This window comes from Perca fluviatilis, chromosome 11 (assembly GCF_010015445.1).
Source record: "Perca fluviatilis chromosome 11, GENO_Pfluv_1.0, whole genome shotgun sequence".
Taxonomy (NCBI): Eukaryota; Metazoa; Chordata; class Actinopteri; order Perciformes; family Percidae; genus Perca; species Perca fluviatilis.
Genome location: NC_053122.1, coordinates 37,242,618 through 37,256,678, shown reverse-complemented (window position 1 = coordinate 37,256,678; position 14,061 = coordinate 37,242,618). Strand labels below are relative to the sequence as shown.

The window sequence follows — 14,061 nt, the reverse complement described above, 5'->3', positions numbered from 1 at the left end:
TTCAAGGCATTTAGTTCACATTAGACTGGGATGTCTTTACATTAGACTGGGATGTCTTTACAGTAGACTGGGATGTCTTTACATTAGACTGGGATGTCTTTACAGTAGACTGGGATGTCTTTACGAAGTCACTAAAACACTAGTCCCAGATTGCAAAGATCAGCGGTTTTGTACTCAGACAATCCAAATGAAATGGGTGAAGTTCAGCATCCTGTCTTGTTTTCAGGCTCGTCAGGACCGTGTGGGTAGCTGGCCATGGTGCGGACCCTGGGACGGTGGTTTAGCAGAAGCTCGCTTTCGCTACAGTCTCACCACGCTCACCGTGCCGCGGCGCTGCCTCGGCATGGCTCGACGACGCGTGGGACGAGGCGGCAGGTCAGTTCAAGTTCAGCTTTCTCATTTACTCCTGCTCCTTTTTAGAAGACAAGTTTGGAAGCATTCTTATGCAACTACTTGAATAATTTGCTAGAAAACTTGCTTTTAATAATAAGAATTGTAATAAGAGGGCTTTGGTACATGAGCCTCAGAAAGAATGCCTGACAAATGAATCTAGTTGTCTTTATTGACATGTTTCACTGTCTCCCAGGGTGCTACTGGACAGGGCACACACGGACTATGACAACGTTTTCCACGGACTGGATCCCGAAATGCTCAACCTGCCTCTCCCCTCCTCTTCTTCTCCTCCTCCTACAACTACTTCACGCTCGCCGGCCACCGACAAGTTTGCCAGTACCTCAGAAACAAATACCTCGGACAGAAGTTCCTCCTCCTTCAACTCCTCCCTTTCCTCTACATCTCCCTCTTCCACGGACCTCAGTCAGATACTGTTGAATATAAAGTTGTGCCGGTGGAGGCACTTTAGACCACGGACACTACCACTACATGAACTGGACCACGCCCACCCGCTATTCAGGAAGTTGAGTCGAAGCCTGAAGCGGCCCGTCTCCACCTCCACAGCTGGGGGACAGCCCTTTGGCTTTCAGCGCCCGCTGAGGGTTGTCCCCGCACCCGCACCCACTGCTGGTAAGTGAATTGGCTGCCTTCAAAATTTAACACGTTAAGGTTTTGGTTTCCATAGCGTCCGCTGTACTTGGAGGTGCCCCGTTTCAACTCCACCCCTGAAACAATTGGAGTCGAGAATCGATAAGAACCGAAGTCCAAAGAAAGAATCAGAATTGTTAAAAACAAAATGATGCCCAACCCTACTGAAAACAGGACACGCGTACACCCACACACACCACTACGCACAACTTCTACCTTGTTTTAAAGGGTCAGTTGCCTCCGTTATACAAACATGTAATCACTCAGCCTAGTCACGCCATTAGTTTGGTTTTTATTGTCCAGGTGGTGAGATATTTGCTACTGAGATTTTCTGCCGTCACACGACTATAATGGAAGTGAATACTTTTTTTTTTTTGTGTGTGCTGAGAAAAACCTTGAACCTTGGAAGAAACATTCTGCAGAAAATCAGCGTGTCTTTCCCACAAAATACATTCCAGTTGCTTCTCTGTTTTTCCTATAGAAAAAAATCCCAATGAAAACTGTTGGCATCCTGTGGATTATGGACACACTAGTTGCTTTTGAGGTTGTTTTTTTTTTACATTCAATTATTGTGTTAGAGATGTCAAAATAAAAACCAAACTATCAGCGTGACAGGACACTACTCTGAGTAGAGAAATGTGTGCGTTTTTGTTAAATTGACCCTTAGTGGCATGCGAGTTCAGAGAGATAATTAGTATCGATGAAATTTTTTAGGATGCACAATCATCACTGATTTCCTTGTTTCTACCTTGATTGCGGTGATTGCCCGCTAGCTGCATTGTAAACGTTTGTATGTGTGTTCATTGAGTGCAGCTGTTGCTTTGCATTCAGTGTGTCACCTCCTACCCCACTCTGTCCACAAGGTGTCAATTTAAAACGGAGTTTGATAAATAAATTCATGAGATGCAAAGGATTTGATGGGGTGTGTGGACAAAGAGGCTTGGTGCGTTGAATACAAACTAAATGCCACAGGACCCTGGTGGTGTTACTGTGAGGGCGGGCAGGCAGTCTGGGTCTTAATGTCTCAACGTGCCGTTTACAGGAGCCAGGCCCACATACATACATACATACATACATACATACATACACACACACACATACATACATACACACACACACACATACATACATACACATACATACATACACACACACACACACACACACACACACACACAGATAACCGATTTTAAGTTGAATAGTGTTCTACTTTGGCTCTGCTACATCTCTGTCGCTCCTTCTGATCTGGTTTCACTCAACACTTTAGTAGTTATATATTTTGAAATGGACATTTACTGTAGTAATTTAAATTTATTTTTGTTACAATAACATTTACTAAAGTTTTTTTTGTTTTTTTTTCGCAAGACGCATACTTGTATCCGATTATTTTTACACTGTGGCATTGCTACTTGTTGGCATTTAAAGGAATATTTCACCGCTGGAAAGCTGAATATATCTTTAAATTGGTTCACTTATATAGTAGAATTGTGTAAAAAAAATTGAAATTGGTGCCTTCTAGGCCGAGAAAAGACAGAAAATGTGTTTTGGTCTCATATGGATGAAAAACACCAAATCCCAGAATGCACCTGCTTCGTTGCTTTGAGTCCACACCCAAGCCACGCCTACCGCTTGACAGACCGACAGAGGCAGTCAACTAAACTCAAGCGTGTTTTATTGTCATTTCAGCCATATACACGAAACGTTTCATCGTGACTCAAGTGGTGTTACACATTTAACATATATAAAAACGACATTATATAAAATGACATACGAAACAAGCTACATTTAGTACACACACTTTATAGGCTCCGTAAATTCAGCTAACGCATACTAGCATTAGCGCTTGGTGGGCTGTAAACACCGAGCATAAACACAGCGGTGAATTAGTGTGTAATGTAGAATGGTCGGCATTTAACAGTCACAAACTCCACCAGCAGTTAGCAGTTAAATGGATACAAATCACCACATTTCTGCACCACTCGGTGTTAACACAGCCCACCTCTTTTACCCGGCGACAGAGCATCTCTAGCTCGGAGGGCTAGCAGGCCTGGTAGCTGGACAGTCCGGTACACTATTCAGGCATGTTTCCACAACAACAAAAACACAAAGTCTCTGAACTCACGTTGGGAGTGTCGTTGAAGTTGGATGTAGTCCAGTTTGTGGTCTAAATGAGCGGACACTTGCAAGCAGGATCCGTAAAGTTCAGCTAACGCATACTAGCATTGGTGTAGCTAAACACAGAGTATAAACACAGCCGGGAATTGGCGTGGAATGTCGAATGGTCGGCATTTAACAGTCACAAGCTCCACCAGCAGTTAGCAGTAGCTAGTTGGATTTTATTTCTACACCAGTCCGTTTAACACAGCCCACCTCCACGGGCCGGCGAGAGCAGCCTGGTAGCTGGATAGTCCCGGTTCCGGTACACTGTTGTTCAGGCATGTTTCCACAAAAACACAGCAGTCTCTGAACTCACGTTGGGAGTTTCGTTGAAGTTAGATGTAGTCCAGCTTGTTGTTTAATGAGCAGACACTTGCAAGCTGGATTGATGGGACAGGTGGACAGCTAGCGTTAGCTTTCCACCTAGCCGATGAGGATGTCCCCTAGCCGGCTAGCGGCATTGAGCGACACCGCTGGTCTCCGTGCAGGCGAAGCTCACGTAGTGTGCCGGTAATACGCGTCTGTAATAACGTTTCCTCCATATTCTCCGATCTGTACCGATGTATCCGGTGGTACACACGTCCGGTAGTTTGAATGCAGATAATTGTTGTAAATGTTTTCTGCTGAAAACCGGAGCCTGTTTAGCAAAGCTTCAAGATGGCTGACAGTCGTTTTCATTCGGAATACCTCGGCCAGACTCGGCAGTCCAACCCCCTGTGGGCGTGTTGAAAACATGCGGAAGTAGATCCTACTACTGGCTGTAGTCCTTTGCCTCTGGCCCAAAAATCTTCCGCTGATGCAAAAATCGTCATTTTACGTCACCGGAAGATTTTTTTCCAGGCCCCAAATGCAGAAATCTCTCGTCTCAGGGGGACATGAGGGAGGGAGGCACGGTCATTCAGAAATACTATCGGGTTTCTACTGATACACAGCTGAATGCTAAATCGGTGAAGTATCCCTTTAACAAGCCAAAATCCTAAATATATGCATTTTTACTGTAAATGCATATTGGTTTCATTAACTACTAATAATCAGTATCATTATCACTGATGACTTTCATGAAGCTGATGCCACGGGGTTGCCAAATAGCCTTCACCTCTACACCGTCATGTTTCTGAGCAGAAGTGTTTCCAAAAGTAGTCTGGTACTTAAGAATGGGTTTCTGTGGCCAGGTTAGCTCAGTTGGTAGAGCAGGCGCACATATAGAGGTGTATGCCTCGACGCAGGAGGTCCAGGGTTCGAGTCCAACCTGTGACAATTTCCTGCAGGTCTTTCCCCTCTCTCTCCCCCTTTCTCGTCTAGCGGTCTTATCCATTAAAGGCGGAAATGCCCCAAAAAAATCTTGACTGTATAAGTTAGAGAAACGCGTTCACTTTGTTGAAACTAAGCACATCCGTGGCAGCAGCTGTTCTTCCCACACTCCCCATGCTTGGTTGGTGCATGATTTCATAGAGCTGACTGTGTCTGCATGTATCGTCTTCTTCTTTTTGGAAACCATGTGTCAAAGCGGTGTTTTAAACCTGTATATGACTCTATGGATCGCATTTCCAGATTTGTAACAAAACGGTTGTCTCTCTCAGCTTTCACAGCTGAACAGTACCAGCAGCATCAGGAGCAGCTGGCCCTGATGCAGAAACAGCAGCTGGAGCAGATCCAGCTGCAACAGCAAGCCAACAGCACCGCCACTACAAACAGCACAAAGGTCAGTATCCCAACACAAGTCGCTTCTCAGGGGTGTCTTCTCCCACCCACCCCCACCCCACCCCCAAAAAAGAGGTTTTAGCCAGCAGCAAAGGGCAATCAGTGCCCAAATAATACTTGAGAAAAAATAACCATTCAAATCCTCTCTGACTGTTTAATAGCAATTTACCGAAATCTGTTGAAAAGCAGAGCATGAACAGTATGAACTTGAATAGTAGCGCTTATCTCAGTTTTACTGTCAAGAGTCTAGCTGTAGTGAACTCTCCTGGTGGTATTAAAATATTGATATTATTTTAAGTAGTTTTGTTGATTGGGGTTGCATTTACTCGAGCATATTCAACATATTTGTTTATCAAATTGTCAGAAATAACAGATTTCTGTCAAACACTCTTTGCCTTTACTGTGCGCAAACCAAAACTGTTAGTCGCGTGCACTCCAATGCCCATTCTGAGTCAGGAAAAACCCTGGTTCGGATCGCAAACTGAACTCTTATTTTTTCCACTTTTCTTCCTCATCTGTCCTCTAACAGTTTTCTTCCCCCTCCCTCCCCTCCCCCACTCAGACCCTGGCGAATACGTTGGACCAGGCCAGCGCCCAGTTCGCCGCCTCGGCCCTGGTCACCGCTGATAAACTGCTGGCTCTAAAAACCAAGGAGGAGCTGGCCCTGGGAGGCGGAGTCAACGGCGTCCTCTCCCCCTCAGGTATGAGCGCTGCTGGGCGCCAGGTGATGACAGAGGAGGGTCGCACTTGATGGCGACCAGACAGCTGACAACATTTGGCCCTTTGTAAATAAAGTGACGTGTTGTTGAGTGCGACCCTCATTTCTCACCGTTAGTCAACATAATAAAGATAAAACCCCATTTGCCGTCACAGTAACTGCTCATTATTTTATTTAGTAAGGTGGTCTTTGGTCTTATTAACTGCATGTTAAGTTTTCTGATGACCAATGGAAGCTACAAATAATCACAAGTTGGGATACGTCCTGGCATATAAGTAATCAAACATTCCCAAAGTGTGTTTTCAAAAATAATGCAACTGCAATGTAATCAAAACTAAACGCAATTAAAATGTGACGTGCACTTAACCCGAGTGTTGCAATCTGCTGAACAGACAAAGCAAACAATGAGGGTGAAGTAATTACAGTCCCAAAACCCATAATGGAGTGCACTGACAGAGCAGATAACCACACAAAGCAAGCTGAACAAACCACAGCCAGCCTGTCAGCCAGCAGGAATTAGCAGATAACTGACGAAGTGACGAGATGTAAATTCCATTTGAGATTCATCTGCAGATGAAGAAAGCGGTGCTGGGTCTGTCCTTTGACAGACGTAATAGTTTTCTTTGTGATTCTGGTGAAAAGGAATACATCCAGCTCAAACATGACCTTCTGCCTTGCGGCAGATATTTGACACTGCACAAAATGCTTTAAGTTAAGGAGCTGATTGGACATTCTTTATACCTATATATCCTTTATATGAAAGAACTGGTTTCTTCCTTGAAGAACAGCTGAAAATTAAAACCTATTTTCAACCCCCACCCCCCTGGCTTCTTTTGAACCCCCAGGTGTCTACAAGGGCTTGCACCTCTCGAGCACAGCGTCCCCTTCCCCCGCTGCCCCGGCTCCACCCACCTCTACCCCGACCCCCGCCTTGCTCCACCCCTGCACCACCACCAGCTCCACCTTGGCCACCAGTAACAACAACGGCACCGCCCACCCTGCCAACACCCCCACCACCACCACTACCGCCGCCGCCACTCAGGTCCTGCTGGGAAACAACAGCCTCCGTCTGGGCGTCCCCCCCGGCAAGCGTGTCCACGCCCCCCGGACGCTGAGCGCCGCCATGTCAACATCTGCCTTAAAGCTCGCCCATGCGGCCGCCGCAACCGCCAACTGTCAGAAACCCAAGGTCACTACGGCAACGGCCTCGGCGCTGGACATAGTGCCCAGGTGAGAAAACAAATCCAAGTGATGGCCAGTAAAAAGATGATGTATCCAAACTAGCGATGAATGAATATTTGGAGTTCATCCCAGTGGTTGCACACATGGGTCATTGTGTAGTACTACTAGTAATACTACAGATTACGGCTGCTTGATTAGGGAAAAAAAATAATCATGATTATTTCAGTCAGTATTGAAATCCCGATAATTTAACACCATTACTCGTTGACTTCTGGAAAGATGTTGCAGTTATTGAACTTAAAACAGTGGAAAAAGTTACATAAATCAACGTAAAATAAACTCTGAAATTTGCCTTAATACTTTTCCTATTTAACTTAATTTTTTCTTTCAGAACACAAGAGAAAATAAGAGTTTACATAATGAGCTAAATAATATTTTTTCTCTATTTTGTTTTTGTGATCATTGGGAGCCAAAATCATAATCACGATTACATTTTGATTAATTATGCCGCCCTACTACAGATCTGGGATGGACAACGTTGATAATAGAGAAGGCCACAAAAATTTTATCCTGACTACCTGAGGGCCGGACTGTAACCCTAGTCTCACGTTACCAGACCTTCCTTCACAGCGCTGCGGAGGAGGGTCTGGCTAGTCCACACAGCATTCTGGGATGGGATAAAAACGTGCTCTGGTTTATTGACATTTCTTTAAACCAATCACAATCGTCTCGGGCAGCGCTAAGCTCCGCACAGAGCTGCTGTACAATAGCCTCGGGAAGGAACTTGTTTTGGTGGAACACGTGTAGGTTCTGTCTGGATTTACCCTGCAGAGATCTGAGGAGCAGTTAACCATAGTCCTCACAAATCCACCGGAGGTTAGAACGCCAACACTGAGACAGAGGAAGGTAACCGACATCGGCGAAAAGACATGCATCCGGCAGAATTTCCTGCGACACGGGAGCAATCCTAGAAGTGGAATGTCGTAGATGTAGAACACTGTAACCCTTATCATTTAATTAGCCAACTATAGCTATAAACGGTAAATAAATACCGGTAATTAAAGTTGATTTAACCAGCTCCTCTATTTTTCATATTCAAATGCATTTAGTAATGCTTCTATTCATTTAATGAACTTAACACTGAAACAAAACCTCCACATTGCTGAGTGATGTAGGCCCTCAGTGATTTCAGTCCAATGACAAAAGTCATCATTCAGTAATGGTACAACTGTTTTCTGATTTAGTTTCTGGGCGTACTAAGCACATATGTTTGCCCTTTGAATTCCGTAAAAAGAGAATCTGTTTCCCATTTAGCCTGGAAGATGTGATTCTCTTGGTCCAGTTTTCTGTTTTGGGTCCATCCCTTCTGCAGATGTAATCAGTCTGATTGACACAATATCACAAAGACAATATGTTGAGCACTATATTTCTCTTACTGCTGTGCTTTTGTACTAAGGCACATTTCACCAGATACCACTGCTGTAAACAAGCCTGTTTATTGCAGTGAAAGTATGAATTATCACACATGATGTTGCGAGTGCTGGTAAATGGTGGAGTGGGTTGCCTAAAGTATGTGTAAATATTCCAAAAACAAAAGATGGATATGCTGTTTTTAAATGAGATTTTCTGCCTTTTATTTAGTATTGGAGAAAAGCCCATATCTGTAGAAGAGAGGGTAGCAGGGGCCAATCAAAGCCCTTTTCCACAGCAGGAACTTTAGGAAATGGAACGTTAGTCACAGGTTGTGCTTTTGTTATAAAGTTCTTGGAGAAGTATTTGAAACAAAATTTTAGGCACTACTAAATACAAATTCCAGGCCCTTCTTTTTAATAAATTCTTTTAATGTACTGCCGTCAGCACTGTTAATCCAGTGTATCTTCATATCACAACCAAGTCTGACAAAAATGTGTTCCACTGCACACAGCTGACTAATGCCACAACATTTATGCTAGACATCATGCTAACTACTTGCAGCTAAATGTGTGTCTTGCTGTCTTTTGTCCACAGGGAGAACCACGAACAAGACAAGCCAGCACTGAACAGTCTATCAGAGAACACAGTGGCCATGGAGGTTACGTAGCCTCCCATCGGCAGCACGGCCCCCAGCGTTCAAACTCCTTTTTGATGTTTTTTTTTTTTTTTTTAAGGTGCTATGCATCATTCGTTAGTGGTGAAAGCAAATTGGTGGCGGAATGAGCACGGCAAGGCTGGGTTTCCATGGCAACTGTTTTGGGACTTAATTGCAATGCTCGTCTCGTACAATTCTTTTTCTCTCCCCTCATTTCCCTATTTGTTACTGTTAATAAGAGATCATCTGTAAATTCTTAATATGGCAATTATATGTACAGTACTGCATATTTGTAATACCTCCCCCCACCCCCACCCCACCCTGTTCATGTATATAACATTACTTGAATACAGAATTGTTCATTTGTGATGTTTTGCACTCGAGATACTAAAAAAAAGAAAAAAAAATCAAATTAAAAAGAGAAAAGGACAAACTGCAACTGGTGCGAGTATGAGGTGTGAAAGTTGTACCACAGAAAACTGTGTCATTACATGCATGGTGCGGAACCTGCTGTTTGATCTATTTATTGTGCAGTGTTTACACAGGGTTTTATTTTTTCGGTCATGTTTTTTAATTTTTTTTAACACTGTACGTGTCACCGGTTCCCCGTGCTGTAGTCCGTGTTTAGCTAGAATGGAAAAAAAAAAACGTCATTTTTTGGGGGGATGTTGTGAACATGGCCGGGAGCTAGCCCGTTTTTGTTAGGCGTTCTTCCACCATGTTCCCATGTGTCCTGTTGAATCCACGGAGACGTGCATTCATCCAGAGTGAGGCGCGGGGCAGTAGGAGGAGACGGGTGGGAGTTTGTCAGGCATCAGTTTGTCAGTTTCCACAAAACTCTTCCATACATATAATATTCCTGAGACAAGTAACAAAACAATGGGGATGATGACTCTTTCCCAGAAGACTTTGCTGCTTCTGACTTATCTAAGCACTATATAATTTGTCTGTTGATTGATGCTGCTTTTGTATGATTTTTGGCCTCTGGTTCGCACCAGGTGGTCTTATTTACTTTTTCTTTAAAGGATTATTCCCCCACCTCCCCTTATCATTTTTCAAAATAAATATTTTTGTATCTCCCACTTTTTAATTCTCCTCACAAAAAACATTCTTTTGTTACTTGTTGATCTAAAAATAAAATCCTATAAGGGAAGGGTGTAAAAAACAAAAGCAGTATCTGACATTTATTATCATTCCAGCTTCTACATTTAAAAAATAAAAATAAAGAAGACATGTATTAATTGAAAACAAAGAAGAAAAACGTTTTTCTCTACTTTTAAAAACTCTCCAGAAGGCTGAAAGGCCATGAACCACAAGTTATCGGGTGCCTTCATTTGGGAAAAAACAATTAAAAAAAAAACTATATTAAAAAAAAAAAGAAAAATTGCTCTCTTCTGTGAAGAGTTTGGTACTGAACAAGGCTACTTGTAGTTTTTCTTTGTCTGTACCACAATCTCAATGCCCATTCCAGTGGCCCAGTTAATTCATGAGTTTTTGTTTTTGTAGACCCTATACACACACCCCTCTAAGAATCCTCTTGAATTGTCACAAAATGAAATAAAAATCCAGGGCATTATGTGTTTTGACCAGCTTGTCTCATTTTCTTTAATTTTGTTTTGGCGTCTTTGTCTTTAATGTGTCCTGAAGTGAACAAGATTGTAGTACGGAGAGTCTCTGTGGGCAATAACGAGACCTTGGCTGCCAACAATGTGTTTCAGTCCCTTTGTGGCCAACCACCTGCAATGTGTGTCTATATTCAGGTAAGGACATGGATGTGTGCTGAATGTTGAGTGTGCACAATTAAAGTCTGCAGCAGAACATCATGTTTAATTTGAGTCTGCCTTAAAATGTCGGAGGTGGCTGCTTAATTAGCTCCTGGGATCTAAGAAGTCCCAATGTTGAAAGCAGAAGCTTTGTCTTCTATTTTGAAAAAAAAAAAAAAGGCTGAACATCAGCCACTCAATTTGTATGTTAAAAACCCTCTAAAATCCTAGCTAAGATATTTAGATTAAGACCATCTGCAGTGGAAGTTGTCAGTCGACGGACATTGGTGGCTGCTAGACCTTTTATAAAAAAAAACTGTCGCACAAACCAACTGGAAATATATTTCAGCATTTGGCTCAAAAATATTAAAAACAAAATGGGATCAGGAATTGTAAACGTGTTTCCTATCAATACACGAGGAAATATCATCCATAATATGTAGCTCCAACTAAGTCCCACTATTGATCTTCACAAAACTCATCAATGACCGATACTCGGTCAACCTTTGAGTGTGTGAAAGGCCTGGTTCGGTTTTCCTGAGCCATCATCTTATACAGGGCAGCCCGGAGTGATGGAGGGAGACAGGTGCAGCCCGTTGTCAGGTGGTGAAGGTTCGAGTCCACTGTATACGTTCAGTTTTTTGTAAAGTACTTAAAAGTAATACTTGAGTAAAGGTATCTAACCAGAATATAACTTTGGTAGACGTTAAAGGTCCCGTATTATGAAAAAAACAACTTTTTTTTTCTGGGATTTGGGGTGTTATTTTGTGTGTCTGGTGCATACAAACTTTGAAAAACCCATCCATGGTGTTCGGAGTGAGATCCGGTTTCTGAATGTGTCCTGCCTTCAGTCTCCTGGTGAGCTGGACAACATCTGCACGGCTTTCTACGTCACTAGCCGAAACCAGGGGGCTAGGGTCTAACCGTTAGCATGCTAGCTTGTTCTCAATGGCAAAACACTGCTAACACACATTAGTTCACCATAATCTATATAAGAACTACTTCCATGTCCCTGTTCTGCAGGTATTCCACGCAAAGTTGGAAGTGTGTCCTCGTATGGAAGAAGTCTCCCGGCTAAGGCCGGTTACACACTGCTGGCGTGGCGTGGCGGCTGCGTGGCATTTTCTATGTCTTTACACACCAGAAAGGTGTCTGACGCGGCGCTGCTGCTGCTAGCCTTGTCTGGACACATGGATGTTTCCCATTGATAAAAGATGCCATATCAACATCTTTTCCTATTCTATTTTGCCTGGAAACGCTTCCAACACGCTGGCGTGTCGCATGAAAAATAGGCGTCGGTTCTATTTCTAGCAGGCACGCGTTTTCGGCGTGGCCCGAGCCGCACCTGAGACGTGCGTGTCACGCAGGCAGTGTGGAAACTCTAACCTGTTACCATGGGAGCTGGAATAAAAACGGACACAACACGCAGCCAGTGTGTAGCCGGCCTAATCCTGCCTTGCACAGGCCGAAGTTGGAGAAACAGCTAGCTAGCTCATGTAGTCCTTACCTAGCTACTGAGCATGTGCGACTGACAACAAAGATGTTACAGAAGTGAGATGTCTCACTCTGTAGCTAAAACAGAGACCTGAACACATAGGGTGAAAAGAGGAGCTGCAGCAATGTGCAGTACAACAAAAATGTTTTTTTTTTTTACAATTAAACCATGTAACCCTACTCTGATACAACCTCAAAATACAATAATGAACCTGAAAATAAGCATAATATGAGCACTTTTAAAGTCACCTTTTAGAATGTTTAAAGGTGCCCTGCCATACAAAACCGTTTTTCCTTGTATTTTTTGACATCTGTGAGGTCCATATGTGTTTGTGTTATGTGTTGAATGTGAAAATGAACTGCTACCTCCTCTGTCAGCTCTAGCCACCGAAAAGAAATAAGCAGAGAAATCAGGCCAATTACAAAAGCTGGTCAGTCTGACATCATGTTGCCTGAGCTCATTACTATTCATGAGCTCGCCCAGTTGGGCTGGGTAAAGGATGCTGACAGCCAGGCTCTCATTGGCTAGCTGTTAGCCAATCAGATTCAAACAGCTTAGCTTGTTGAATATTAACAAGAACTGGCAGAAATCGAGCTGAGTCTTCCTGCAGGCTTTCTATACCACGCTAGAATGGCGTGAAACAACGTAACCACGGTTACAGAGTCCATGGTAGACCTTCAGACATTACCACAAAGTCATGAAATACGTGTGGCAGGGCACCTTTAAAGAATCTGATATTTACTGTACTGAAGTATCAAAGGTATTTTTTTATATTATATGGACTTAATTATAGGAAGTGAAAGTAATAAAAAAAAAATTAAAACTTTGATCATGGACTTTCCTCCGGTTCAAGGACCCAACACAGCGTATTTTGAGAGAGCTGACTACAGCAGAGAGAAAACCACGACATGTGTTTGTGAGGAACAGTCTTTCACCACAGGTGTGTAATCTGTTCATCTGTTACCATGGCGACAGAGCCTGCTGCAGGTGCTTCCATGATGCTGTTATTATGCTTCTTTCTCTCTTTCTTTAGTTTTGGCAATGGACCTTTTTCACAGCAGACATGTTGACTTGTCATAGTAGGAAAGGCCCAGCTGGAATAGATAACCTTAACGATGGCTCAGTTCCATCAAGTGTCCCAGTAAGAGATTTCAGTGAGTCAGCATGCACAATACCAGGACCTCTCCTAAGTGGAATGCAGCCATCAGTAATGGTTTAATACCAGGGTCTCTCCTAAGTGGAATGCAGCCATCAGTAATGGTTTAATACCAGGACCTCTCCTAAGTGGAATGCAGCCATCAGTAATGGTTTAATACCAGGACCTCTCCTAAGTGGAATGCAGCCATCAGTAATGGTTTAATACCAGGGTCTCTCCTAAGTGGAATGCAGCCATCAGTAATGGTTTAATACCAGGATCTCTCCTAAATGGAATGCAGCCATCAGTAATGGTTTAATACCAGGACCTCTCCTAAATGGAATGCAGCCATCAGTAATGGTTTTGAATACACCTGTGCTTTTCCTACTATGACATGTCGACATGTCTGCCGTGAAAAAGGTCTATCCATGAGCAATGATTCGCCAAACCTGCTTTTTTGTTTGATTTGATTTTGTAATAACATTAGGGGAGACCAGGGTCAGGTGTAACACTTCCAATTGCTCCAATCAGGAACAAGTTTGGAATCACATGATTCACTCTGCACATGCTCTGTTTAATCCTTATTACACGTGAAGAAGCAGCCCCCTGTGACAAGACACTGCACATTTTAGAAAGAAAAAACTCATTTTAAGGTAGGAAAGTATTTTTTAAAAACATAATTTAGTTTTGGGATAGCAGTGCCAGCTTTGTAGTAAAACTCAACAAACTTCAATCATGTTTATTGGGTGTCTATATGGATATCTTTCATGCAGGTTGTTAGTGCTAATGTTTAGCCGTTAG

General features: G+C 43.1%; 1 protein-coding gene across 1 annotated transcript in view; it reads left to right on the top strand.

The window, feature by feature from the left end:
- LOC120567715 (enhancer of polycomb homolog 1-like) overlaps positions 1-10,456 on the top strand; it is a 42,152-nt gene extending 31,696 nt beyond the window's left edge. Inside the window, exons 9-14 of the mRNA XM_039814684.1 lie at positions 227-375; positions 587-1,023; positions 4,779-4,900; positions 5,429-5,600; positions 6,463-6,847; positions 8,807-10,456. Coding sequence (XP_039670618.1) covers positions 227-375; positions 587-1,023; positions 4,779-4,900; positions 5,429-5,600; positions 6,463-6,847; positions 8,807-8,879 — 1,338 coding nt within the window. The 3' untranslated portion in view covers positions 8,880-10,456. The remainder of the gene's footprint in view (positions 1-226; positions 376-586; positions 1,024-4,778; positions 4,901-5,428; positions 5,601-6,462; positions 6,848-8,806) is intronic.
- The last annotated feature ends 3,605 nt before the right edge of the window (positions 10,457-14,061 follow it).